We start from the raw sequence: 27,006 nt of genomic DNA, 5'->3' as shown, positions 1-27,006 counted from the left end.
TTCATTCTGTGGGTGACGGTTCTGATCCAAACAGATTGGACTCAGATATTTCAAATTTTAAATTTAAATTGGAGAACCTCCGTGTACTACTAGGGGAGGTCTTAGCAGCTCTCAACGATTGTAACACTGTTGCAATACCAGAGAAACTGTGTAGGTTGGATAAATACTTTGCGGTACCGGCGAGTACTGACGTTTTTCCTATACCTAAGAGACTAACTGAAATTGTTACTAAGGAGTGGGATAGACCCGGTGTGCCGTTCTCACCCCCTCCAATATTTAGAAAGATGTTTCCAATAGACGCCACCACTCGGGACTTATGGCAAACGGTCCCCAAGGTGGAGGGAGCAGTTTCTACTTTGGCTAAGCGTACCACTATCCCGGTGGAGGATAGCTGTGCTTTCTCAGATCCAATGGATAAAAAATTAGAGGGTTACCTTAAGAAAATGTTTGTTCAACAAGGTTTTATATTACAACCCCTTGCATGTATCGCGCCGATTACGGCTGCGGCAGCATTTTGGATTGAGTCGCTTGAAGAGAACCTTAGTTCCTCTACGCTAGACGACATTACGGACAGGCTTAGAGTCCTTAAACTAGCTAATTCTTTCATTTCGGAGGCCGTAGTACATTTAACCAAACTTACGGCTAAGAACTCAGGATTCGCCATACAGGCACGCAGGGCACTGTGGCTAAAATCCTGGTCAGCTGATGTTACTTCTAAGTCCAAATTACTTAATATACCTTTCAAGGGGCAGTCCTTATTCGGGCCCGGTTTGAAAGAAATTATCGCTGACATTACGGGAGGTAAGGGCCACGCCCTACCTCAAGACAAGGCCAAAGCTAAGGCTAGACAGTCTAATTTTCGTCCCTTTCGGAATTTCAAAACAGGAGCAGCATCAACCTCCACTGCACCAAAACAGGAAGGAGCTGTTGCTCGTTACAGGCAAGGCTGGAAGCCTAACCAGTCCTGGAACAAAAGCAAGCAGGCCAGGAAACCTGCTGCTGCCCCAAAGACAGCATGAACCGAGAGCCCCCGATCCGGGACCGGATCTAGTAGGGGGCAGACTCTCTCTCTTCGCCCAGGCCTGGGCAAGAGATGTTCAGGATCCCTGGGCACTAGAGATCATATCTCAGGGATACCTTCTAGACTTCAAATTATCTCCCCCAAGAGGGAGATTTCATCTGTCAAGGTTGTCAACAAACCAGATAAAGAAAGAAGCGTTTCTACGCTGCGTACAAGATCTGTTAACAATGGGAGTGATCCATCCGGTTCCGTGGTCGGAACAAGGACAAGGGTTCTACTCAAACCTGTTTGTGGTTCCCAAAAAAGAGGGAACTTTCAGGCCAATCTTAGATTTAAAGACTCTAAACAAATTCCTAAGAGTTCCATCGTTCAAAATGGAAACTATTCGGACAATCTTACCCATGATCCAAGAGGGTCAGTACATGACCACAGTGGATTTAAAGGATGCTTACCTTCACATACCGATCCACAAAGATCATCACCGGTATCTAAGGTTTGCCTTCTTAGACAGGCACTACCAGTTTGTAGCTCTTCCATTCGGATTGGCTACGGCTCCAAGAATCTTCACAAAGGTTCTGGGTGCCCTCCTAGCGGTACTAAGACCGCGAGGGATTTCGGTAGCTCCGTACCTAGACGACATTCTAATACAAGCTTCAAGCTTTCAAACTGCCAAGTCTCATACAGAGTTAGTTCTGGCATTTCTATGGTCGCATGGATGGAAAGTGAACGAAAAGAAGAGTTCTCTCTTTCCTCTCACAAGAGTTCCATTCTTGGGGACTCTTATAGATTCTGTAGAAATGAAGATTTACCTGACAGAAGACAGGTTAACAAAACTTCAAAATGCATGCCGCGTCCTTCATTCCATTCAACACCCGTCAGTAGCTCAATGCATGGAGGTGATCGGCTTAATGGTAGCGGCAATGGACATAGTACCTTTTGCACGCCTACACCTCAGACCGCTGCAATTATGCATGCTAAGTCAGTGGAATGGGGATTACTCAGATTTGTCCCCTACTCTGAATCTGAATCAAGAGACCAGAAATTCTCTTCTATGGTGGCTTCATCGGCCACACCTGTCCAGGGGAATGCCATTCAGCAGGCCAGACTGGACAATTGTAACAACAGACGCCAGCCTACTAGGTTGGGGCGCTGTCTGGAATTCTCTGAAGGCTCAGGGACTATGGAATCAGGAGGAGAGTCTCCTTCCAATAAACATTCTGGAATTGAGAGCAGTTCTCAATGCCCTTCTGGCTTGGCCCCAGTTAATAACTCGGGGGTTCATCAGGTTTCAGTCGGACAACATCACGACTGTAGCTTACATCAACCATCAGGGAGGGACAAGAAGCTCCCTAGCAATGATGGAAGTATCAAAGATAATTCGCTGGGCAGAGTCTCACTCTTGCCACCTGTCAGCAATCCACATCCCGGGAGTGGAGAACTGGGAGGCGGATTTCTTGAGTCGCCAAACTCTTCATCCGGGGGAGTGGGAACTTCATCCGGAGGTCTTTGCCCAAATACTTCGACGTTGGGGCAAACCAGAGATAGATCTCATGGCGTCTCGCCAGAACGCCAAACTTCCTCGTTACGGGTCCAGATCCAGGGATCCGGGAGCAGTTCTGATAGATGCTTTGACAGCACCTTGGAACTTCAGGATGGCTTATGTGTTTCCACCCTTCCCGCTGCTTCCTCGATTGATTGCCAAAATCAAACAGGAGAGAGCATCAGTAATTCTAATAGCACCTGCTTGGCCACGCAGGACTTGGTATGCAGATCTAGTGGACATGTCATCCTGTCCGCCTTGGTCTCTACCTCTAAGACAGGACCTTCTGATACAGGGTCCATTCAAACATCAAAATCTAACTTCTCTGAAGCTGACTGCTTGGAAATTGAACGCTTGATTTTATCAAAACGTGGTTTTTCTGAGTCGGTTATTGATACCCTGATTCAGGCTAGGAAGCCTGTTACCAGAAGGATTTACCATAAAATATGGCGGAAATACCTATACTGGTGCGAATCCAAAGGTTACTCCTGGAGTAAGGTTAGGATCGCTAGGATATTGTCTTTTCTACAAGAAGGTTTAGAAAAGGGTTTATCAGCTAGTTCATTAAAGGGACAGATTTCAGCTCTGTCCATCTTGTTACACAGACGTCTGTCAGAAAATCCAGACGTCCAGTCCTTTTGTCAGGCTTTAGCTAGGATCAAGCCTGTGTTTAAAGCTGTTGCTCCACCATGGAGTTTAAACTTAGTTCTTAACGTTTTACAGGGTGTTCCGTTTGAACCCCTTCATTCCATTGATATAAAAATGTTATCTTGGAAAGTTCTGTTTTTAATGGCTATTTCCTCGGCTCGAAGAGTCCCTGAGTTATCAGCCTTACATTGTGATTCCCCTTATCTGATTTTTCACTCAGACAAGGTAGTTCTGCGTACTAAACCTGGGTTCTTACCTAAGGTAGTCACTAACAGGAACATCAATCAAGAGATTGTTGTCCCATCCTTGTGTCCAAATCCTTCTTCAAAGAAGGAACGTCTTTTACACAATCTGGATGTAGTTCGTGCCCTCAAGTTCTACTTGCAGGCAACTAAAGATTTTCGCCAAACTTCTTCCTTGTTTGTCGTTTACTCTGGACAGAGGAGAGGTCAAAAAGCTTCTGCTACCTCTCTCTCTTTTTGGCTTCGTAGCATAATACGTTTAGCCTATGAGACTGCTGGACAGCAGCCTCCTGAAAGAATTACAGCTCACTCCACTAGAGCTGTGGCTTCCACTTGGGCCTTTAAGAATGAGGCCTCTGTTGAACAGATTTGCAAGGCTGCAACTTGGTCTTCGCTTCATACTTTTTCCAAATTTTACAAATTTGACACTTTTGCTTCTTCGGAGGCTATTTTTGGGAGAAAGGTTCTTCAGGCAGTGGTTCCTTCTATATAATGAGCCTGCCTATCCCTCCCGTCATCCGTGTACTTTTGCTTTGGTATTGGTATCCCAGAAGTAATGATGACCCGTGGACTGATCACACATAACAGAAGAAAACATAATTTATGCTTACCTGATAAATTCCTTTCTTCTGTTGTGTGATCAGTCCACGGCCCGCCCTGTTTTAAGGCAGGTAAATATCTTTTACATTATACTCCAGTCACCACTTCACCCTTGGTTACTCCTTTCTCGTTGTTTCTTGGTCGAATGACTGGGACTGACGTAGAGGGGAGGAGCTATATGCAGCTCTGCTGGGTGAATCCTCTTGCATTTCCTGTTGGGGAGGAGTTATATCCCAGAAGTAATGATGACCCGTGGACTGATCACACAACAGAAGAAAGGAATTTATCAGGTAAGCATAAATTATGTTTTTAAAACGTTTTTTGTACTTTGTTATCAAGTTTTTGCCTGTTTAACATGTCTGAACTACCAGATAGACTGTGTTCTGAATGTGGGGAAGCCAAGGTTCCTTCTCATTTAAATAGATGTGATTTATGTGACACAAAATTTAGAGAAAATGATGCCCAAGATGATTCCTCAAGTGAGGGGAGTAAGCATGGCACTGCATCATCCCCTCCTTCGTCTACACCAGTCTTGCCCACACAGGAGGCCCCTAGTACATCTAGCGCGCCAATACTCCTTACTATGCAACAATTAACGGCTGTAATGGATAATTCTATCAAAAACATTTTAGCCAAAATGCCCACTTATCAGCGAAAGCGCGACTGCTCTGTTTTAGAAAATACTGAAGAGCATGAGGACGCTGATGATATTGGTTCTGAAGGGCCCCTACCCCAGTCTGAGGGGGCCAGGGAGGTTTTGTCTGAGGGAGAAATTTCAGATTCAGGGAAAATTTCTCAACAAGCTGAACCTGATGTGATTACATTTAAATTTAAATTGGAACATCTCCGCGCTCTGCTTAAGGAGGTGTTATCCACTCTGGATGATTGTGAGAATTTGGTCATTCCAGAGAAACTATGTAAAATGGACAAGTTCCTAGAGGTCCCGGGGCCCCCCGAAGCTTTTCCTATACCCAAGCGGGTGGCGGACATTGTAAATAAAGAATGGGAAAGGCCCGGTATACCTTTCGTCCCTCCCCCCATATTTAAAAAATTGTTTCCTATGGTCGACCCCAGAAAGGACTTATGGCAGACAGTCCCCAAGGTCGAGGGGGCGGTTTCTACTCTAAACAAACGCACCACTATACCCATAGAAGATAGTTGTGCTTTCAAAGATCCTATGGATAAAAAATTAGAAGGTTTGCTTAAAAAGATGTTTGTTCAGCAAGGTTACCTTCTACAACCAATTTCATGCATTGTTCCTGTCACTACAGCAGCGTGTTTCTGGTTCGATGAGCTAGAAAAGGCGCTCAATAATAATTCTTCTTCTTATGAGGAGATTATGGATAGAATTCATGCTCTCAAATTGGCTAATTCTTTCACCCTAGACGCCACTTTGCAATTGGCTAGGTTAGCGGCGAAAAATTCTGGTTTTGCTATTGTGGCGCGCAGAGCGCTTTGGTTAAAATCTTGGTCAGCGGATGCGTCTTCCATGAACAAATTGCTTAACATTCCTTTCAAGGGGAAAACGCTGTTTGGCCCTGACTTGAAAGAGATTATCTCTGATATCACTGGGGGCAAGGGCCACGCCCTTCCTCAGGATAGGTCTTTCAAGGCCAAAAATAAACCTAATTTTCGTCCCTTTCGCAGAAACGGACCAGCCCCAAGTGCTACGTCCTCTAAGCAAGAGGGTAATACTTCTCAAGCCAAGCCAGCCTGGAGACCAATGCAAGGCTGGAACAAAGGAAAGCAGGCCAAGAAACCTGCCACTGCTACCAAGACAGCATGAGATGTTGGCCCCCGATCCGGGACCGGATCTGGTGGGGGGCAGACTCTCTCTCTTCGCTCAGGCTTGGGCAAGAGATGTTCTGGATCCTTGGGCACTAGAAATAGTCTCCCAAGGTTATCTTCTGGAATTCAAGGGGCTTCCCCCAAGGGGGAGGTTCCACATGTCTCAATTGTCTTCAGACCACATAAAAAGACAGGCATTCTTACATTGTGTAGAAGACCTGTTAAAAATGGGAGTGATTCATCCTGTTCCTTTAGGAGAACAAGGGATGGGGTTCTACTCCAATCTGTTCGTAGTTCCCAAAAAAGAGGGAACATTCAGACCAATCTTAGATCTCAAGATCCTAAACAAGTTTCTCAAGGTTCCATCGTTCAAAATGGAAACCATTCGAACAATTCTTCCTTCCATCCAGGAAGGTCAATTCATGACCACGGTGGATTTAAAGGATGCGTATCTACATATTCCTATCCACAAGGAACATCATCGGTTCCTAAGGTTCGCATTCCTGGACAAGCATTACCAGTTTGTGGCACTTCCGTTCGGATTAGCCACTGCTCCAAGGATTTTCACAAAGGTACTAGGGTCCCTTCTAGCGGTGCTAAGACCAAGGGGCATTGCAGTAGTACCTTACTTGGACGACATTCTGATTCAAGCATCGTCCCTTCCTCTAGCAAAGGCTCACACGGACATTGTCCTGGCCTTTCTCAGATCTCACGGGTGGAAAGTGAACGTAGAAAAAAGTTCTCTATCTCCGTCAACAAGGGTTCCCTTCTTGGGAACAATAATAGACTCCTTAGAAATGAGGATTTTTCTGACAGAGGCCAGAAAATCAAAACTTCTAAACTCTTGTCAAATACTTCATTCTGTTCCTCTTCCTTCCATAGCGCAGTGCATGGAAGTAATAGGTTTGATGGTAGCGGCAATGGACATAGTTCCTTTTGCGCGAATTCATCTAAGACCATTACAACTGTGCATGCTCAGTCAGTGGAATGGGGACTATACAGACTTGTCTCCGACGATACAAGTAGATCAGAGGACCAGAGATTCACTCCGTTGGTGGCTGTCCCTGGACAACCTGTCACAGGGGATGAGCTTCCGCAGACCAGAGTGGGTCATTGTCACGACCGACGCCAGTCTGGTGGGCTGGGGCGCGGTCTGGGGACCCCTGAAAGCTCAGGGTCTTTGGTCTCGGGAAGAATCTCTTCTCCCGATAAATATTCTGGAACTGAGAGCGATATTCAATGCTCTCAAGGCTTGGCCTCAGCTAGCAAAGGCCAAGTTCATACGGTTTCAATCAGACAACATGACGACTGTTGCGTACATCAACCATCAGGGGGGAACAAGGAGTTCCCTGGCGATGGAAGAAGTGACCAAAATCATTCAATGGGCGGAGACTCACTCCTGCCACTTGTCTGCAATCCACATCCCAGGAGTGGAAAATTGGGAAGCGGATTTTCTGAGTCGTCAGACATTTCATCCGGGGGAGTGGGAACTCCATCCGGAAATCTTTGCCCAAATTACTCAATTGTGGGGCATTCCAGACATGGATCTGATGGCGTCTCGTCAGAACTTCAAGGTTCCTTGCTACGGGTCCAGATCCAGGGATCCCAAGGCGACTCTAGTAGATGCACTAGTAGCACCTTGGACCTTCAAACTAGCTTATGTATTCCCGCCGTTTCCTCTCATCCCCAGGCTGGTAGCCAGGATCAATCAGGAGAGGGCATCGGTGATCTTGATAGCTCCTGCGTGGCCACGCAGGACTTGGTATGCAGACCTGGTGAATATGTCATCGGCTCCACCATGGAAGCTACCTTTGAGACGAGACCTTCTTGTTCAAGGTCCGTTCGAACATCCGAATCTGGTCTCACTCCAACTGACTGCTTGGAGATTGAACGCTTGATCTTATCAAAGCGAGGGTTCTCAGATTCTGTCATTGATACTCTTGTTCAGGCCAGAAAGCCTGTAACTAGAAAAATTTACCACAAAATATGGAAAAAATATATCTGTTGGTGTGAATCTAAAGGATTCCCTTGGGACAAGGTAAAAATTCCTAAGATTCTATCCTTTCTTCAAGAAGGTTTGGAGAAAGGACTATCTGCAAGTTCCTTGAAGGGACAGATTTCTGCCTTGTCTGTGTTACTTCACAAAAAGCTGGCGGCTGTGCCAGATGTTCAAGCCTTTGTTCAGGCTCTGGTTAGAATCAAGCCTGTTTACAAACCTTTGACTCCTCCTTGGAGTCTCAATTTAGTTCTTTCAGTTCTTCAGGGGGTTCCGTTTGAACCCTTACATTCTGTTGATATTAAGTTATTATCTTGGAAAGTTTTGTTTTTGGTTGCAATTTCTTCTGCTAGAAGAGTTTCAGAATTATCTGCTCTGCAGTGTTCTCCTCCTTATCTGGTGTTCCATGCAGATAAGGTGGTTTTACGTACTAAACCTGGTTTTCTTCCGAAAGTTGTTTCTAACAAAAACATTAACCAGGAGATAGTTGTACCTTCTTTATGTCCGAATCCAGTTTCAAAGAAGGAACGTTTGTTACACAATTTGGACGTAGTCCGTGCTCTAAAATTCTATTTAGAGGCTACAAGAGATTTCAGACAAACATCTTCTTTGTTTGTTGTCTATTCTGGTAAAAGGAGAGGTCAAAAAGCGACTTCTACCTCTCTTTCCTTTTGGCTTAAAAGCATCATCTGATTGGCTTATGAGACTGCCGGACGGCAGCCTCCTGAAAGAATCACAGCTCATTCCACTAGGGCTGTGGCTTCCACATGGGCCTTCAAGAACGAGGCTTCTGTTGATCAGATATGTAAGGCAGCGACTTGGTCTTCACTGCACACTTTTACTAAATTTTACAAGTTTGATACTTTTGCTTCTTCTGAGGCTATTTTTGGGAGAAAGGTTTTGCAAGCCGTGGTGCCTTCCATCTAGGTGACCTGATTTGCTCCCTCCCTTCATCCGTGTCCTAAAGCTTTGGTATTGGTTCCCACAAGTAAGGATGACGCCGTGGACCGGACACACCTATGTTGGAGAAAACAGAATTTATGTTTACCTGATAAATTACTTTCTCCAACGGTGTGTCCGGTCCACGGCCCGCCCTGGTTTTTTAATCAGGTCTGATAATTTATTTTCTTTAACTACAGTCACCACGGTATCATATGGTTTCTCCTATGCAAATATTCCTCCTTTACGTCGGTCGAATGACTGGGGAAGGCGGAGCCTAGGAGGGATCATGTGACCAGCTTTGCTGGGCTCTTTGCCATTTCCTGTTGGGGAAGAGAATATCCCACAAGTAAGGATGACGCCGTGGACCGGACACACCGTTGGAGAAAGTAATTTATCAGGTAAACATAAATTCTGTTTCTAATTAGCAGTACATGTGTGCAGCTGAGCTTGTGCAGATTCTATAATTGGTGATCCAACTTAGTAGCTGGCAGACATTGTCTGTAATAAAAGAGTTAATGGAATACAAACCTTGGAACTAAAAGGCAGCAGTATATAAAAGAACATTATATTTTAAACACAAATTAATGGCTTTTCAGAAATCATTGATCATATTCATTACTGCCACTATTGGATTGGTTGCAGGCATTAGAGAGCAGTTAAAATTGCCAGAGACATGAACGAGTTGAAAATACTTAATTTTAATATATTTTTGTCCCTTTAAATATTTATAATAATACAAATATTTTTAAGATCACTCAAAGGCAAATAAAGTTATGTACTTATGTCAATTTCTTGACATTCCTCACCACAACTAGAAAATGATGTGAATTCATTCTTGTTAGTTTGGATGACCTAGACTTCAACAAAAGGAACGGGAACGAGGAGCTGTTCCAAGTCAGAAGAGAGCCAAGATATCGCAGGATGGTCGAGCAAGAAGATGGAGTAGATGGCTTTTTCTGTGGTGCTCCAGGTATGTGAAATACAAAATACAACGACAGCTTCTGCTAATGTTTTAGTTAAAGTAACAGTCCAAAGAAAACAAGATTTATAGGATCCACAAACCAATAGTATTTCTGCTGTTGCAGACAGAGAAAAAGACAGAGATTACAGGCAGGTTAGATTCATTGGCTCCTCAAGATTAGATACATGCAGCTGCTTGCCATTATATATCTGGTTAGATTGTTTGTATTATGTAGTCAAGTGTATAGAACACAGAATACAAGATGAGAGAGTATTTTTAAAGATCACTTGGGTGCCTCCCTGAGGAAAGTCACCGTTAGAAACAGCTGCTTGTATTTCCAAATGTGAAATCTAATGCTGATTATAGGGCATATCAAATGCATTCAAGCAGATTTTACTCTTCATTCTGATTGGCACGTTATTGCTATTATTATACCAAGTTCAACGATATTACATAGCAAAAGACATGCATAATTAAACACTCTTATACCAGAAGAGATGACAACCCTGAATATAAGCTTTCTATAAATCCCTTCACTTCCACGTCCTCTATATTTCTCCCTGGCATACACGGAGGCCAATTGCAATCCATGAGGAGAAATGTGCAAAATGCTATGCACTCGTTTTATTGCATAGTTTGAGGCTACTAAAATCTAAAAAAAAGATCATATTAATTTCATATTAAGACACAAATAATAGCACTAAACTGACAGGACAACATTTTGGTATGGGTTTTGTGTGAGTTCTAGAATTATTCTTATTGAACAGCCTTGGCCACTGAAACGTTTTTACAACGCTGGCTGGTTTTACAAAGCATATCTGTAGAAGATGCTGAAGCATTTTATGAAGATAGCTATAGAAAAATATATATATATCTATTGGTTCCTGTACAATCCATTTGATGAGCAATGTGAGGCACTTTGCATTGATTTTGGCTTAACTCTTCACTCATTTTGCCTGCCTTTTTTGTGTTTTTGTACACTGTTAGGTCTAATTATAAAAATTGAGGCTACTCACCTTCTTTCAAATTATATTATGCTTAATTCTTATTGGAAGAACCTTTGTGCCTTTTTTTCTGATGGCGTATTTACACATTTAAACAAACACAAACCTGCTTTTGAATAGAAGTAAAAAAAAAAAAGATTAAAAACTCTTTTAACATATCAAACAAGCCTGCACATAAATAATATTACAAAAAAATGTAAATGTGTTTTTATGCGTACATTTATTTTAATGCATTAATTGCATAAAATGAGAGATCAGTTGTACTTTTTCCAGCTATTGTGCTTGTTAGGACACTGTAGAAAGAACCAATCAAATTGACAGTACAAGATACACTTGAACTGTAGTGGGGGAAAGCGGCTCTCATCCTGTAAGAGGGACTGGGTTGTGCAGGACACTGTGAGGGATCAAGGCTGTGTACAAGAGGGAGCGTTAGAGGAGGTCAGCTAGTGGAAAAGGCTGGACTAGATTGAGAGAGATAGGTGAGTATCAGAGAGGCTTGGCCAGTGCAAGTGTAGTGCTTATGGACTGTCAATTTAATGTTGTTTGGTCTAATGTTATGAGAGGACTGTGTAAGGGGTACCAATTAGTGCCAGTAGGTGGGATAGGCCGAAAGAGAGAAGTGAGAGGGATCAGAAACATTGAGCGCCTATTATGACTGTGGCAGAGGGAGAATGGGTGGGTTCATACCTCTGGCAGAGACTTAGCCAGTGCAAGAGCAAGGGGTGACAAACAATAAACCTTTTTCCTGGACGGGCCTGTGTCTTAACCAGTTTCAGGTGGAGTACTGCTGTTCCAGAATTAAACAAGCTGGAATCATTAACTGAGAGGCCAAACTTACACAAACGTTATTGGGACAATGCAAGTTAAATACAGTAACCAAGCAGAGGCTAGGGGTAAGAGAGCAATGAGACCAAATAGTAGCTGAACTCTTTCTAAAACTTTAATTAGCACCTATAAAGCAAAAGAACAAAAAAGTGTTAATTTATAAATCCAAATGCCAAAGGCAACATATTTTTGTAAAAGTTTAGTCTTGCCATCCGTAGCAGGAGCAAGCTACATTAATTTTAATGGCGTGACCGGGCACACTGTGACTAGACAGTGCTGCCGGATGCGCTGTGGAAAAACCAGACCTGCTTAGTAGAGCAAAGAGCGGCGTTCTGGTAAAAGGAGGGTTTTACATATAATTTATCTGAAATAATTAAAAGTATAAATGTTCCGGTAAGCTAATGTTATATAATTCTGCACTATGTATGTAAGTTTACTGCCCCTTTAAATGAAGAGCTCCTGATACCAGATGGATCCAAAGTAATAGGACACTGGTGATTCAGGTAACAGCAGCAATAGTGCAAGGAAAATAGTGAAATACAAAGCAAATTGCAAGTCACTATGCTCAGGTAGAGAATAAAGGAAATTCTAAGTCAGATAGCCCAAGTCAAAGGCTCACAGGGACAAAACAGCAGAAAATCATTAAATGCAAAGTCCAAAAAACAAGCTAAAGTCAAATAACAAATCAGTACAAAGCAAGGGGTTAAAACAGAATCGATGTCAGAGAGAGACAAAATTAAACCAGTGTATCCAAATATCAAACTGCCAGATTAAAAGGTAAGAACACTCAATACACAAGCAACATTAAGCAGCAAAAAGAGAGCTTATAAAGACTACCACAATTAAGGCCTTATTGATTTTCTAGGCCTCCTTTAAAATACAGCACACCCTACTGCAGCAGGGACAGAAATCACTCTCTTAGACAAGTGCCTGTTATGCCAGGGTTTAGCCAGGTCATGGGTGTGATAAGAGGGTCAGGTGGCAACAAAGGGGCTGACGGGCATAGAACCAGAATGCCCTGCATCAAGGCTTTGACTGAGAGTTGTGGAAGGTATTGCTTTACCAGTCCCCCAAGCTCTGAATAGCATGCATAGGATAACTTAGAGCCTCTACACAGGTGAGCTTCTGTCTCACTCTGACAGACTTGTGCAATATTTTTACCTGTGCCAATTTTGGGCAAATGACTAAACTGTGTGTGCACTTTATTCTTGAGTGTAGTCAACATTGAAAATGTTATACAGGTAATAAGACATACAGAAACTTGAACATAGAAATAGACACCCACACACAATCTCTCTCATATACACTCCATCACACACACAAACACCTCCCACACACACCTCTCACACACAAACACCTCACACACACAAATATCTCACACACACCTCTCTCTCACACACACACTCCTCTATCTCTCTCACACATGCACCTCATACATACCTACCTATCACACACCTCTCTTTTTCCCTCACACACCTCTCACACACAAACACCTCACACACAAAAATATCTCACACACATCTGTATCTTTTTCTCTCACACGCACACACACACATACCTATCACACACCTCTCTCTCTCTCTCACACACTTCTCTTTTTCTCACACACACACACCTCACACACAAATATCTCACACACATCTCTATCTTTTTCTCTCTCTCACACACACACACACACATACCTATCACACACCTCTCTCTCTCACACACACACACCTCTTTTTCTCACACACACTTACCTTACACACAAATATCTCACATACATCTCTATCAATCATACACATACACACATCAATCTCTCACACATACACACACACCACACACACTTCACACACATCTCTCTCACACACACACCTCTCTGACACAAACACACCTCTCTCTCTCTCACACACACACACTTTGCTCTCACAAGTACTTCACACATCTCTCTATCTCACACACACACACACACACTTCATGCAAACACACACAAACACCTCTCTCTCTCACACACACACACAACTATATCACATACACCTCACACACAAACACCTCATACCTCTCTCACACACCCACCTCTCTCACACACAAACACACACCTCACACACACATACCCTACTTAGGAAATTAAAAAGGGGCAGTGGAGTGCTGAACCTGACTTTACACATTCAATAAAGTCAAGCAGAAATTGCCAATGCACAACTTACAGTGGGTAGGGGCCTTGCTTTGACTCCTGAGCTTTGCTCCAGCAAGTACTGAGCTTGGCTCTACTGTAGCTTTCAAGATGCTCTAGGGTTAGGAGGTCCCTAGAATCTCTGCACACTCAATCATTGCAACAATTACATTAAAATAATTGAACCAGAAAGTGTTCTAATAAAAAAAACACATACTTGAATATGTATTTTTCCTGATATAAATGCTGTTTATGTATTTTTTTTCTAATTCTTTAATGTGTTGATAATGTATTATATTATCATCTACTCATATAAAACAGCATGTGGAGGGAATAGTTCTATTCTATATAGCTAAGCAGAGCAGGGGCTACAAATACAGTTTGCCAAGCAGTCACAATACTCCCCCCATGTTTACAGCTCAGCAGTAGCCTGAACACCATTTCCTGTAGAGCCAGACTGCTTTATATATAAAAGTTCAGTCCAACAAATTTTCTTTAGAAGTTTATGCCCTCAGCATACAGCAACCTTGCTGAGCTCCCTGCTGCAGCAGAGTGCATGGTATCCCGGACCCCAGTGAGTAAACAAAGGGTACACACACAGTGATTGTTGGGACTTCGCCTCTTCTGTACATCCTGCTGCATACTGATGTACGATGCATCTCTGGGGCATAGCTCACACGTCACTGAAGTGCAGGCATGAGAGGGGCGAGATGTTTGAAGTTTCCCGCCTCCTAACTGCCTGCCCCAACTAGCAATAGTTAGCACAAGACTTTAGTTTTGACAGAAGTGGCAGTAATAAATCTGGGATGTGTCTACTCATTAGTAGACCTACTCAACAGAGGGCCCTGGCGCAAAATGTATAGATTTGCTGCTATGACCCTCCCAGCCACTGCACTTGCTACACCAATGGTAGTTCCACCCCTGTGTCCGCTCTAATTGAATCCCATAATCTCTTCAATTTGATTTATGGGTTGAGAAAGTAATTCAGAGGGCAATTCATTTTTTCACACAGGGCTAGTTGGTACAAGACAACTTTTTTCCTTGAATAAATAAAATTATCATATAAGACCACATTTGTGTTAACTCAGACTCTATCATATGTTACACACTTTTTATGAAGATCTGAAACTATTTAGTATAACAAATATGCAAAAACAGAAGTAACCAGAAAGGGGGCAACTTTTTTTTTTTTTTTTTTTTACAAAACTTCTAATGGATTGGAATGGCATAGAAAATAAAGCCAAAAATCATCATGCTGCAGACAATATTTTCAAACAGCAAATTCTAATGTATTGGAATTGTGTTTAAATATGGCATTTTTCTATAAATTAAAAGCAATACATTTTGTAATTTTAAACTTTTAGTATACTTAGTTGTCGCTTTACTCATTAATTGATAAACTTTCTGAACTGTATTACAGCAAAAAGCTATTCGCAGCTTGTGTTTATGTCCAAGACAGCTGGGAGTCTGTGGAACCTACAAGCGATTCAGTCTATGTGTCGCATGGAAATAGAAAAGGTTAGTGGCATCTTCAACTCCTGTATACATGCTCGGCCCCTACAATTCTTCCTTTAGCTTTACAATCTCATTAACACTCTCTCTGATTACTTAGCTTCAGCTTAAAGGACCATTATAGAGAATGCATTCTAATTCATTAGAACATAACATTTTATGACTTGTGACCTGCACCCTTATGTGTTTAATTCTCACAAAGTGGTTAAACACATACACCTAGATTACAAGTTTTGCGCTATAGAGGGTGCGAAACGAATGCAACAAAAGTTGCGTTATTTCACCTTCCATAGCGCTGCCATTACAAGTTTTTAAAAAGCCGCCTTGTGTGTGCGATATGGTTGCGATGAGCTCCATACTGCACAAAATCCAAGGGCTGCTTTGACGTGCTTGTGCACGCTTTCCCCATAGACATCAATGGGGAGAGCATGTTAGAAAAAAAACTAACACCTGAAGTGCGGAATGGGGATCGCCGTAACGCAACCTTATTGATGTCTATGGGGAAAAAAAAGTTAAGTTTAAACCTAACACCCTAACATAAACCCCAAGTCTAAACACCCCTAATCTGCCGCCCCCGACATCGCTGCCACCTAAATAAAGTTATTAACCCCTATTCCGCCGCTCCCCGACATCGCTGCCACTATAATAAAGTTGTTAACCCCTATTCCCCCACACCCCAACATCGCCCACACTATAATAAAGTTATTAACCCCTATTCCGCCGCTCCTTGACATCGCCGCCACTAAATAAAGTTATTAACCCCTAAACCTATGGCCTCCCACATCACCGCCACTAAATAAACCTATTAACCCCTAAACTGACAGCCCCCACCGCAAAAAACTAAATTAAACTATTAACCCCTAAACCTAACAACTTAACTTTATATTAAAATTACAATATCCCTATCTTAAAACAAATAAAAACTTACCTGTGAAATTAAAAAAACCTAAGTTTAAACTATATATTAAACTAACATTACTATTATACTAAAATTAGAATAACTACAAATTAAATAAACTAAATTACACATTAATAAAAAACTAACACTACTAAAAAATAAATAAATCTACAATTACAAAAAATAAAAGATACTAAATTACAAAAAATAAAAAACACAAAATTACGAAAAATAACAAACGAAATTATCCAAAATAAAAACAATTACACCTAATCTAATAGACCTATAAAAATAACTCCCCCCCCCAAAAAAAAATAAAATAAAAAAACCCTGGCCTACAATAAACTACCAATAGCCCTTAAAAGGGCCTTTTGTAGGGCATTGCCCTAAACAAATCCGCTCTTTTCCCTGAAAAAAAGACCCCCCAACAGTAAAACCCACCACCCAACCAACCCCCCAAAATAAAAAACCTAACTAACAAAAACCTAAGCTACCCATTGCCCTGAAAAGGGCATTTGTATGGGCATTGCCCTGAAAAGGGCATTCAGCTCTTTTCCATTGCCCTGAAAAGGGCATTTAGCTCTTTTAAGAACGCACAAACCCTAATCTAAAAAAAAAAAACCACCCAAAAAAGTTTAAAAAAACCTAACACTAACCCCCGACGATCCACTTACAGTTTCTGAAGTCCGGACATCCAGGCGGCGAAGTCTTCATCCAGGCAGCGAAGTCTTCATCCATACAGACGGCGTCTTCTATCTTCATCCAGGGGGCATCATCTATCTTCATCCCAGCGGCGTGGAGCAGGTCCATCCTTGAAGACATCCAGCGCGGAGCTTCCTCTTCATACGGTCACCGCCGTACACTGAAACTTCAATGCAAGAGAGCCGTTTCAAAATTGCGTCCCTTGCATTCCTATTGGCCGATTTTTTAAATTCAAATCAGCCAATAGAATGAGAGCTACTGAAATCCTATTGGCTGTTTAAATCAGCCTATAGGATGATTTGAACATCCAATAGGATTTCAAAAATCAAATCAGTCAATAGGAATGCAAGGGACGCCATTTTGAAAATGCTCCCTTGCATTGAAGATTCAGTGTACGGCGGTACCGTATGGAAAGAGCTGATTTCTTTAGGGTAATGCCTTACAAAAGGCCCTTTTAAGGGCTATTGGTAGTTTATTGTAGGCTAGGGGTTTTTTTATTATGGGGGGCTTTTTTATTTTTGCAGGGCTATTAGATTAGTTGTAATTGTTTTTATTTTCGATAATTTCGTTTGTTATTTTTTGTAATTTAGTGTTTTTTATTTTTTGTAATTTAGTATTTTTTATTTTTTGTGACTGTAGATTTAATTTTTTTTAGTAGTGTTAGATTTTTTTATTTGTAATTTAGTTTATTTAATTTGTAGTTATTTTAATTTTAGTATAATAGTAATGTTAGTTTAATATATAGTTTAAACTTAGTTTTTTTTTTTTATTTCACAGGTAAGTTTTTATTTATTTTAAGATAGGGATATTGTAATTTTAATATAAAGTTAGGGGGTTGTTAGGTTTAGGGGTTAATAGTTTAATTTATTTTTTTGCGATGTGGGGGGCTGGCGATTTAGCGGTTAATCGGTTTATTTAGTGGGAGGCCAGAGGTTTATGGGTTAATAACTTTATTTAGTGGCGGCAATGTCAGAGAGTGGTGGAATAGGGGTTAATAAATTTTATTAGTGGCAGCGATGTCAGGAGCAGCAGATTAAGGGTTAATAAGTTTAATTTAGTGTTTGCGATGTGGGAGGGCGACGGAATAGGGGTTAATAGGTATTTTATGGGTGTTAGTGTACTTTAGTTATGAGTTTTGTGTAACAGTTTTGGTGTGCAAAACTCATAACTACTGGTCTCAGTTTGCGGAACGGATCGTGACGGTATAGGCTGGAACGCAAGCATTTTAGCCTCACTGCACAACTTGTAATGGCAGCGCTATGGAAATCCCACGCAAAAACATAATTTTTTTTAGTGCGGGTCCGGGACTGACGTTGCATTACAGGCTAAAATGCTTGCGGTACAGCTATATCGACAAGATTCGTAATGGCTGCGTTCTGTTTTTTATGCTGACATGGACATTTTTTCAGCGTTAAAACCGGAACACAAAACTTGTAATCTAGGTAATAGTTTAAGTACCACAATGCTATTGGCATAACAGGCTGGTGAGACTAGTGCTTCTGATTGGATCAGTGGCAGTTTCTGCTCAAAACCAGCAGTGATCTGTACTTTAACATTGGGGTCATTTACAATCTATCAACAAAATGGCTTTTTGTTTTGCACCCAAATAAGGGTCAGATTACGAGTGGAGAGCAGGTTAAATTGCGCTCGTATTATGAGTTCAAAGTAAACGTGATTACTTTAGCGCAATCACAATTTACGCTAGAATTATTACTGCAAATTCAGAGCTATGTACACACATATAGACATATCTATAAGTGCATTGGAGCCCTTTGCAGTTAAGTAAATTCATATTTATGCAATATTCATATTTAATTAAGTGTTATACTGTGTATTTACTGTAAATATTTGATATTCCAACGTTCTGCACATAGCAGAATATGTTCTAAGTATTTCTAGATAGATATTCCTATATATACTGTATATCTGTATTTATCTATACCTATATATAATCATCTATATATTTTGGTATTGATATACCGATATGTATATTGTACCAATATACCATCAGATATATGTAGAAATATGTATTTATGAATAAATAGAACATATTCTTCTATGTGAAGAACATTGGAATGTGAAATATTCCTATTTTCATGTTGGGCACTTGAGAACATGCGTTTGGGTTAACGCATTTGAGAATATGCATTCGGGTTAGCGCACTTGAGTATATGAGTTTGGGTTAGCGCGCGAGTAGGGTGTTAGAAAAAAAAAAGCCTGAAAGAACCTAATTGTGCTAGAAGTGAGCTGTTTTTGCGCATCGGGTTAGCGCAAGAGCCCAATTTTTTTTACTTTCAACTCATAATACAAGTGCAACCCGACACACACAAAAAGTTTACTTCTAGCGCAATTAGTGCTCTAGCGTAAGCGCTAAATAGTGCACCACTCGTAATCTGGCCCTTTGTTGTCAAGTTCCTCAGGTGATCTCAAGGCAAAATCATTTTGGGCCAGATTACAAGTCATGTGCTAAATATTACTAAATGTAAACTTTTAGCATGTGTATTGCAAGCTGAAAGTAAAAAGTTTGCGCAAGAGCAAAAACCCGATGCACACTAACTTCAGGACTTATTGCGACCATGTTAACTTCTTCTCCCCACATACTTCAACAGAGGGTGATTACATAAGCCTGTGCACCCTTCCCTTGTTCCCAGTTTGTTTGGATTTGAGCTTGCATTGTGTGGCTGTTTTAGGGTCCCAGGTATTGGAAAGGACCTTGATGTGGTACCTGGGCTTGTCCCATTTGGCCAAATGCGGTAACTAACCTTTCCATTTTTGCTTTTAAATCTTAGCTGAGAGCTTGTAAGTGAGTGCTGGACTTTCTCTGTGTGATATATATATATATATATATATATATATATATATATATATATATATATATATATATATATATATATATATATATATATATATATATGGATGGAAAAGAGAAAATCAAAAAGGGCGCACAGCTAGGCACTAGAATAAAAATTGACTATTAGTAAAGTAGGTATGTAGTTTTCAGACCTATGTGGTTATAGTAACAGGATAATAAAAATAATAATACTAATAATGTCCTTGGATTGTTATTGTATTCTAAAGAGTTCAGTAATGTGCTTTAGAATATTCGACACTTCTTTGTCTGAGGTGAGTGGATTTGTGCTTACCAGAGGTAACCTCAATCATATGAGGTAAGTTGTAGACTTGTCTGGGTTAGAGATGTTTCTTTGGCTCTTGTCCAGTCGATTTTGCTTTGTTCTTTGCTGTCGGAATCTTTCCTTTGTTGAAACCCTTTGGGATCTTTGTTTCCAGGTGGCTCCTGGCAGCAGTATGTTGTTTTGAATGAAAAATCTTGGACTCTCTTGTATCGTTTGTTGAAAGGCAATGGAAAATCCTGGACTCTCTTTTTCCTCTTGGTGATGAGAATCTGGGTTGTCTCAGGTGTTCATATCGATTGAGATGGAATAGGAAAAAGAAAACAAGAACATAGTGTGATAACGTTTAAAATAAAAAAGCTCTTTTTAATTAGAACTAAGTAAATGTGCTTACATCAAATGCCCTCAATCAGAGTATGAGGTAAGTAATAGACATTATTTAGGTATTTCGATCTCCTGGTCAGTGCTCTGGTTGGCTGCAGTACAAAGATTGCCCAATGCAGTATTTGAATTTAAAATACAGTTCAGCCTGCTAGTGGGACACTAATGGCTGTATGCTTAATGTGGTTCTTTTAAACAGCTTAACCTGCTGGCCGTAATTTGTGGTCAATAAGACCAATACGTTTATAATGTTGTTAGGCTAAAAAGCCTCTGTTGGCAGTTGGTAAGTTCAAATTGTGCGTATAATATGCTCACAGAGGCATATGTATAAGGAAGGGTACAGTCGCTCAACAAGTCCTGTTACCCGTTGTGTTAAATATGATGCCGTGCCGCAATGTAGCAAAAGGATGTCCGCCCACCTTAAGATAATCCTTACGCGTTTCGAAGTGATCAGTCACTTCTTCATCAGATGAAGAAGTGACTGATCACTTCGAAACGCGTAAGGATTATCTTAAGGTGGGCGGACATCCTTTTGCTACATTGCGGCACGGCATCATATTTAACACAACGGGTAACAGGACTTGTTGAGCGACTGTACCCTTCCTTATACATATGCCTCTGTGAGCATATTATACGCACAATTTGAACTTACCAACTGCCAACAGAGGCTTTTTAGCCTAACAACATTATAAACGTATTGGTCTTATTGACCACAAATTACGGCCAGCAGGTTAAGCTGTTTAAAAGAACCACATTAAGCATACAGCCATTAGTGTCCCACTAGCAGGCTGAACTGTATTTTAAATTCAAATACTGCATTGGGCAATCTTTGTACTGCAGCCAACCAGAGCACTGACCAGGAGATCGAAATACCTAAATAATGTCTATTACTTACCTCATACTCTGATTGAGGGCATTTGATGTAAGCACATTTACTTAGTTCTAATTAAAAAGAGCTTTTTTATTTTAAACGTTATCACACTATGTTCTTGTTTTCTTTTTCCTATTCCATCTCAATCGATATGAACACCTGAGACAACCCAGATTCTCATCACCAAGAGGAAAAAGAGAGTCCAGGATTTTCCATTGCCTTTCAACAAACGATACAAGAGAGTCCAAGATTTTTCATTCAAAACAACATACTGCTGCCAGGAGCCACCTGGAAACAAAGATCCCAAAGGGTTTCAACAAAGGAAAGATTCCGACAGCAAAGAACAAAGCAAAATCGACTGGACAAGAGCCAAAGAAACATCTCTAACCCAGACAAGTCTACAACTTACCTCATATGATTGAGGTTACCTCTGGTAAGCACAAATCCACTCACCTCAGACAAAGAAGTGTCGAATATTCTAAAGCACATTACTGAACTCTTTAGAATACAATAACAATCCAAGGACATTATTAGTATTATTATTTTTATTATCCTGTTACTATAACCACATAGGTCTGAAAACTACATACCTACTTTACTAATAGTCAATTTTTATTCTAGTGCCTAGCTGTGCGCCCTTTTTGATTTTCTCTTTTCCATCCACATTCCTAACAGTGACACGGGTACACTGTATCAGAGGCAGCACGCACATATATCACTATTACTACTATTGTTGCAAAAATAGCCATTATTCACCAAGTGTTAGAGTTTTTAGCGCAGGTGCCCCTCCTTTTTTCTAACATATATATATATATATACACAATAAGTCCAAAATAGAGCACTCACCATAAGTAAAAGTATATTTAATCAAACAGTGCTGTAAACATTTTCGGGGAGTAACCCCGTATCAGACAAAAATACAAAACAAGTGTACTCACCAAACAGTACTTTTTATGTGCTAGTGTGTATCGTCCCCGGGAGAACGCCGCCCCGAAACCGGATGTGATGTCATCACACCGGGTTCCGGTGGCTTGCCAGGTGTACAATTGGACAATGCATAGTGTAAACAAGAAGGTTGTCATGGTATCGGATAATACTAAGTAACGGGGCATAAATACATTTTATAAAAAACTTGTGAAAAATGCCCTAATGTGAAACAAATATGCAATGTATTATATTGTGACACAGTGAAAGTTATTATTGTGACAACCAGGCATTAAACAACCTAAAATTAATAACAATTTTGCGGAAATAGCCAAAGGGAATGATGGTATAAGAGACAAAAATAATAAAGATGGATACAGGCACAGTAGAGGAGGGGGGGGGGGGAGGAGGGGGGAGGGAAAATAAGAGGGAGGGGAAAAGAAGAGATTTAGTAGAGTAAAACATATCTACAACTTGACTAGGCCATAAGGTGTGCTATTAGTAAGTAGGTATGCACTAGGGTGGCACAATATGTTGTAAGACCCAATGGGTACTATCCCTAGCGGGTATTGCACTGGCTACGTGGCATCCATATTCAGGGTTAATTCCACGTATTAACCAGTTTGAAACCAGAGGCTAAATGTACAATAATTGCTAAGTTGAGTACATAGGGATTGAGGCAGTGGAGGAAAGAAAGAAACAGAAAAAAGACAGAGAAGGGAGGGAAAGGAGAAGGGAAACTCAGGAATATATAGGTTGATGTTGTATGGCTCATATCTAGATTCTTAAGTTTTTACTAGAATCTAAGATATATGTTAAGGACATATGTGGTCTAGCCAGAATAGTGTACTACTATGTTAGTCAGTACTCAGCGGTTATGGAAATGTATATGTATTAAATTAAATTAAATTAACTTAAGTTAAACATATATGGGGATAGAGTTTTGATAAGGGGTGACTAGCTGGGGTGACAAGTGGGTATTTAGCCCATTGGGGACCAGGGTGCCCAGTTCGTAGGTCCATCTCGCCTCTCGTTGTAAGAGTAATCTGCCCCTATCTCCTCCTCTTGTTAGTGGGGGTACATGATCTATGAGAGTATATCTTAGATCTTTGACTGTATGACACTTTTGGAGAAAATGTCTAGCCACCGGTTGGTCCGTCTGGCCTCTGTCTATGGCAGTCCTAATTGCCGATCTGTGGTTGGCCATTCTTGTGCAGAGGTTGTTTTTTCCACATAGAATAGCCCACAATTGCAGTAGAAGCAAATAAACCACATGTGTAGTGGTACACGTGAGCCTATACTTGTGGTAGTATTTCTTGCCACGTTGTGGGTGTGTAATGTAAAGTAGGAGCCTGTGGTTAGGCCATTGCAGGTGGCGCATCCCTCATCGATAACACCCTGGTTTTCCTTGTAACCAAGTGGCTTTTTGGTAGCAGTGGGTTGGATCCGTGTGTATCAAGCTGTCCCTGAGGGATCTTGCTATTTTGGCAGGTTGTTGTCAGTAGCAATTATCTGCCAGTTTTTTTGTAAGACTCTAGATATCCCCTGTTTATCCTGAGTGTAGGTCATGACGAATGTCATACGTGTCTCAGTGCTTTCTTTTTCCACTTTTTCTTGTTTTTGCAGCTGTTGTTCTTTGATTTTCTGTAGTGTTTTTGCTGGATATTCCCTCTGTTGAAATCTATCTTGCATCTCATTTAATTGTACAATGGTATTGGACTGCTCTGTATTGTTCCTTATTACTCTTTTGAGTTGTGAGATGGGCAGTGCTTTTTTGAGAGCCGGGGGGTGACAGCTTGTGTAGTGGAGAATTGAGTTGTGGTCTGTGGCTTTTCTATAGAGGGTGGACCTTCTTTTTTGTATAATCGAAGATGGAGAAAGTCCTGCACCAATTTATTTATGGCGGAATTTGAGGAACAAGACACAGATCTATTCCGGGACACCAGGATCATTCTATTCAGACGCTATATAGACAATCTGATGCTCATATGGAGGGGCTCCGAACAGGAATTGCTTGAGTGACACCAGACGCTTAATATGGTATGTCCAGCCCTAAAATTTAAGATCAACTACAGTAAGGATACAGTGGACTTTCACGATCTTCGATTATACAAAAAAGAAGGAACGCTACAGTCCACCCTCTATAGAAAAGCCAAAACGGCTCTCAAAAAAGCACTGCCCATCTCACAACTCAAAAAAGTAATAAGGAACAATACAGAGCAGTCCAATACCATCATACAATTAAATGAGATGCAATATAGATTTCAACAGAGGGGATATCCAGCAAAAACACTACAGAAAATCAAAGAACAACAGCTGCAAAAACAAGAAAAAGTGGAAAAAGAAAGCACAGAGACACGTATGACATTCGTCACGACCTACACTCAGGATAAACAGGGGATATCTAGAGTCTTACAAAAGAACTGGCAGATAATTGCTACTGACAACAACCTGCCAAAATAGCAAGATCCCTCAGGGACAGCTTGATACACACGGATCCAACCCACTGCTACCAAAAAGCCACTTGGTTACAAGGAAAACCAGTGTGTTATCGATGAGGGATGCGCCACCTGCAATGGCCTAACCACAGGCACCTACTTTACACACCCACAACGTGGCAAGAAATACTACCACAAGTATAGGCTCACGTGTACCACTACACATGTGGTTTATTTGCTTCTACTGCAATTGTGGCCTATTCTATGTGGAAAAAACAACCTCTGCACAAGAATGGCCAACCACAGATCGGCAATTAGGACTGCCATAGACAGAGGCCAGACGGACCAACCGGTGGCTAGACATTTTCTCCAAAAGTGTCATACAGTCAAAGATCTAAGATATACTCTCATAGATCATGTACCCCCACTAACAAGAGGAGGAGATAGGGGCAGATTACTCTTACAATGAGAGGCGAGATGGACCTATGAACTGGCACCCTGGTCCCCAATGGGCTAAATACCCACTTGGACTGGCACTGCTTCCTGTAACCAAATGGATGGCATATTAGATGGCCCTAATAAGCCCCCAGCTAGTCACCCCCTATCAAAACTCTATCTCCATATATGTTTAACTTAACTTAAGTTAATTTAATACATATACATTTCCATAACCGCTGAGTACTGACTAACATAGTAATACACTATTCTGGCTAGACCACATATGTCCTTAACATATATCTTATATTCTACTAAAAATTAAGAATCTAGATATGAGCCATACAACATCAACCTATATTTTCCTGGGTTTCCCTTCTCCTTTCCCTCCCTTCTCTTTCTTTTTTCTGTTTATTTCTTTCCCCCACTGCCTTAATCCCTATTGTACATTTAGCCTCTGGTTTCAAACTGGTTAATACGTGGAATTAAACCTGAATATGGATGCCACGTAGCTAGTGCAATACCCGCTAGGGATAGTACCCATTGGCTCTTACAACATTTTGTGCCACCCTAGGGCATACCTACTTACTAATAGCACACCTTATGGCCTAGTCAAGTTGTACATATGTTTTACTCTACTAAATCTCTTCTTTTCCCCTCCCTCTTATCTTCCCTACCCCCCCTTTCCTCTACTGTGCCTGTATCCATCTTTATTATTTTTGTCTCTTATACCATCATTCCCTTTGGCTATTTCCGCAACATTGTTTTTAACTTTAGGTTGTTTAGCGCCTGGTTGTCACAATAATAACTTTTACTGTGTCACAATATAATACACTGTATATTTGTTTCACATTAGGGCATTTTTCACAAGTTTTTATAAAATGTAATTATGCCCCGTTACTTAGTATCATCCGATACCATGACAACCTTCTTGTTTACACTATGCATTGTCCAATTGTACACCTGGCAAGCAGCCAGAACCCAGCGTGATGATGTCACATCCACTTCCGGTTTCGGAGCGGCATTCTCCCGCGTGGACCAGGGGCCGATCCACACTAGCACATAAAAAGCACTGTTTGGTGAGTACACTTGTTTTGTATTTCTGTCTGATGACGTGGTTACTCCCCGAAAACATTTACAGCACTGTTTGATTAAATATAGTAACATAGTAGATGAGGTTGAAAAAAGACCGAAGTCCATCAAGTTCAACCTATACAAATCTAAAATATATACAAAAAGCTCCAGTTAAGCTTAAATTATCCCACTAAAAGGTGACCTATTTAATACTAGCAATCATATCCATGCATTTTGTTTATAGACAGAAATGTATCCAAATAATTTTTAAATGTATCTAGGGTATTGGCATTCACTACCTCCTTTTGGTAATGAGTTCCACAATTTTATTGCTCTTACAGTGAAAAAACGTTTCCGTTGCAGGAGATTAAATCTCCTTTCCTCCAACCTTAAATTGTGACCTCTGGTCACAAACAATTTTCTTGGAATAAATAGAGCTTCTGCCATCTCTGTATATGGGCCTTGAATATATTTATATAAAGTAATCATGTCACCTCTTAAGCGCCTTTTTTTCTAAAGAAAACAAACTCAGTTTGGCTAGCCTCTCCTCATAGGTTAAATTCTCCAATCCCCTTATTAGCTTTGTGGCCCATCTCTGAACTTTTTCTAGTTCTGCAATATCTTTTTTTGCGATTGTTCCCCAGAACTGCACTCCATACTCAAGGTGAGGTCTTACCAGGGCTTTATATAGTGACAGAATTATGCTTTCCTCCCTTGAGTCAATGTCTCTTTTAATACATGCTAGTATCTTATTAGCCTTTGAAGCTGCTGAACTGCATTGTGCATCCATCTTTAGCTTGTTATCTATTACTACCCCCAAATCCCTTTCCTCCTGTGTTTGGCTAAGTCTTGTCCCATTTAAATAATACATTGCCTGCTTATTTTTACTTCCAAAATGTAGAAGCTTGTATTTTCCCGTAT

At 40.9% G+C, this 27,006-nt stretch overlaps 1 protein-coding gene across 1 annotated transcript in view; it reads left to right on the top strand.

Moving 5' to 3' along the window:
- The window catches only part of DISP2 (dispatched RND transporter family member 2), a 129,673-nt gene that overhangs the window by 61,567 nt on the left and 41,100 nt on the right, over positions 1-27,006 (top strand). The window contains exons 6-7 of the mRNA XM_053711811.1: positions 9,620-9,747; positions 15,140-15,237. Coding sequence (XP_053567786.1) covers positions 9,620-9,747; positions 15,140-15,237 — 226 coding nt within the window. The remainder of the gene's footprint in view (positions 1-9,619; positions 9,748-15,139; positions 15,238-27,006) is intronic.

Source organism: Bombina bombina, chromosome 1 (assembly GCF_027579735.1).
Source record: "Bombina bombina isolate aBomBom1 chromosome 1, aBomBom1.pri, whole genome shotgun sequence".
NCBI lineage: Eukaryota > Metazoa > Chordata > Amphibia > Anura > Bombinatoridae > Bombina > Bombina bombina.
Note: the sequence above shows the minus strand (reverse complement) of the source record. Positions and strands in the feature narration are given on the sequence as shown.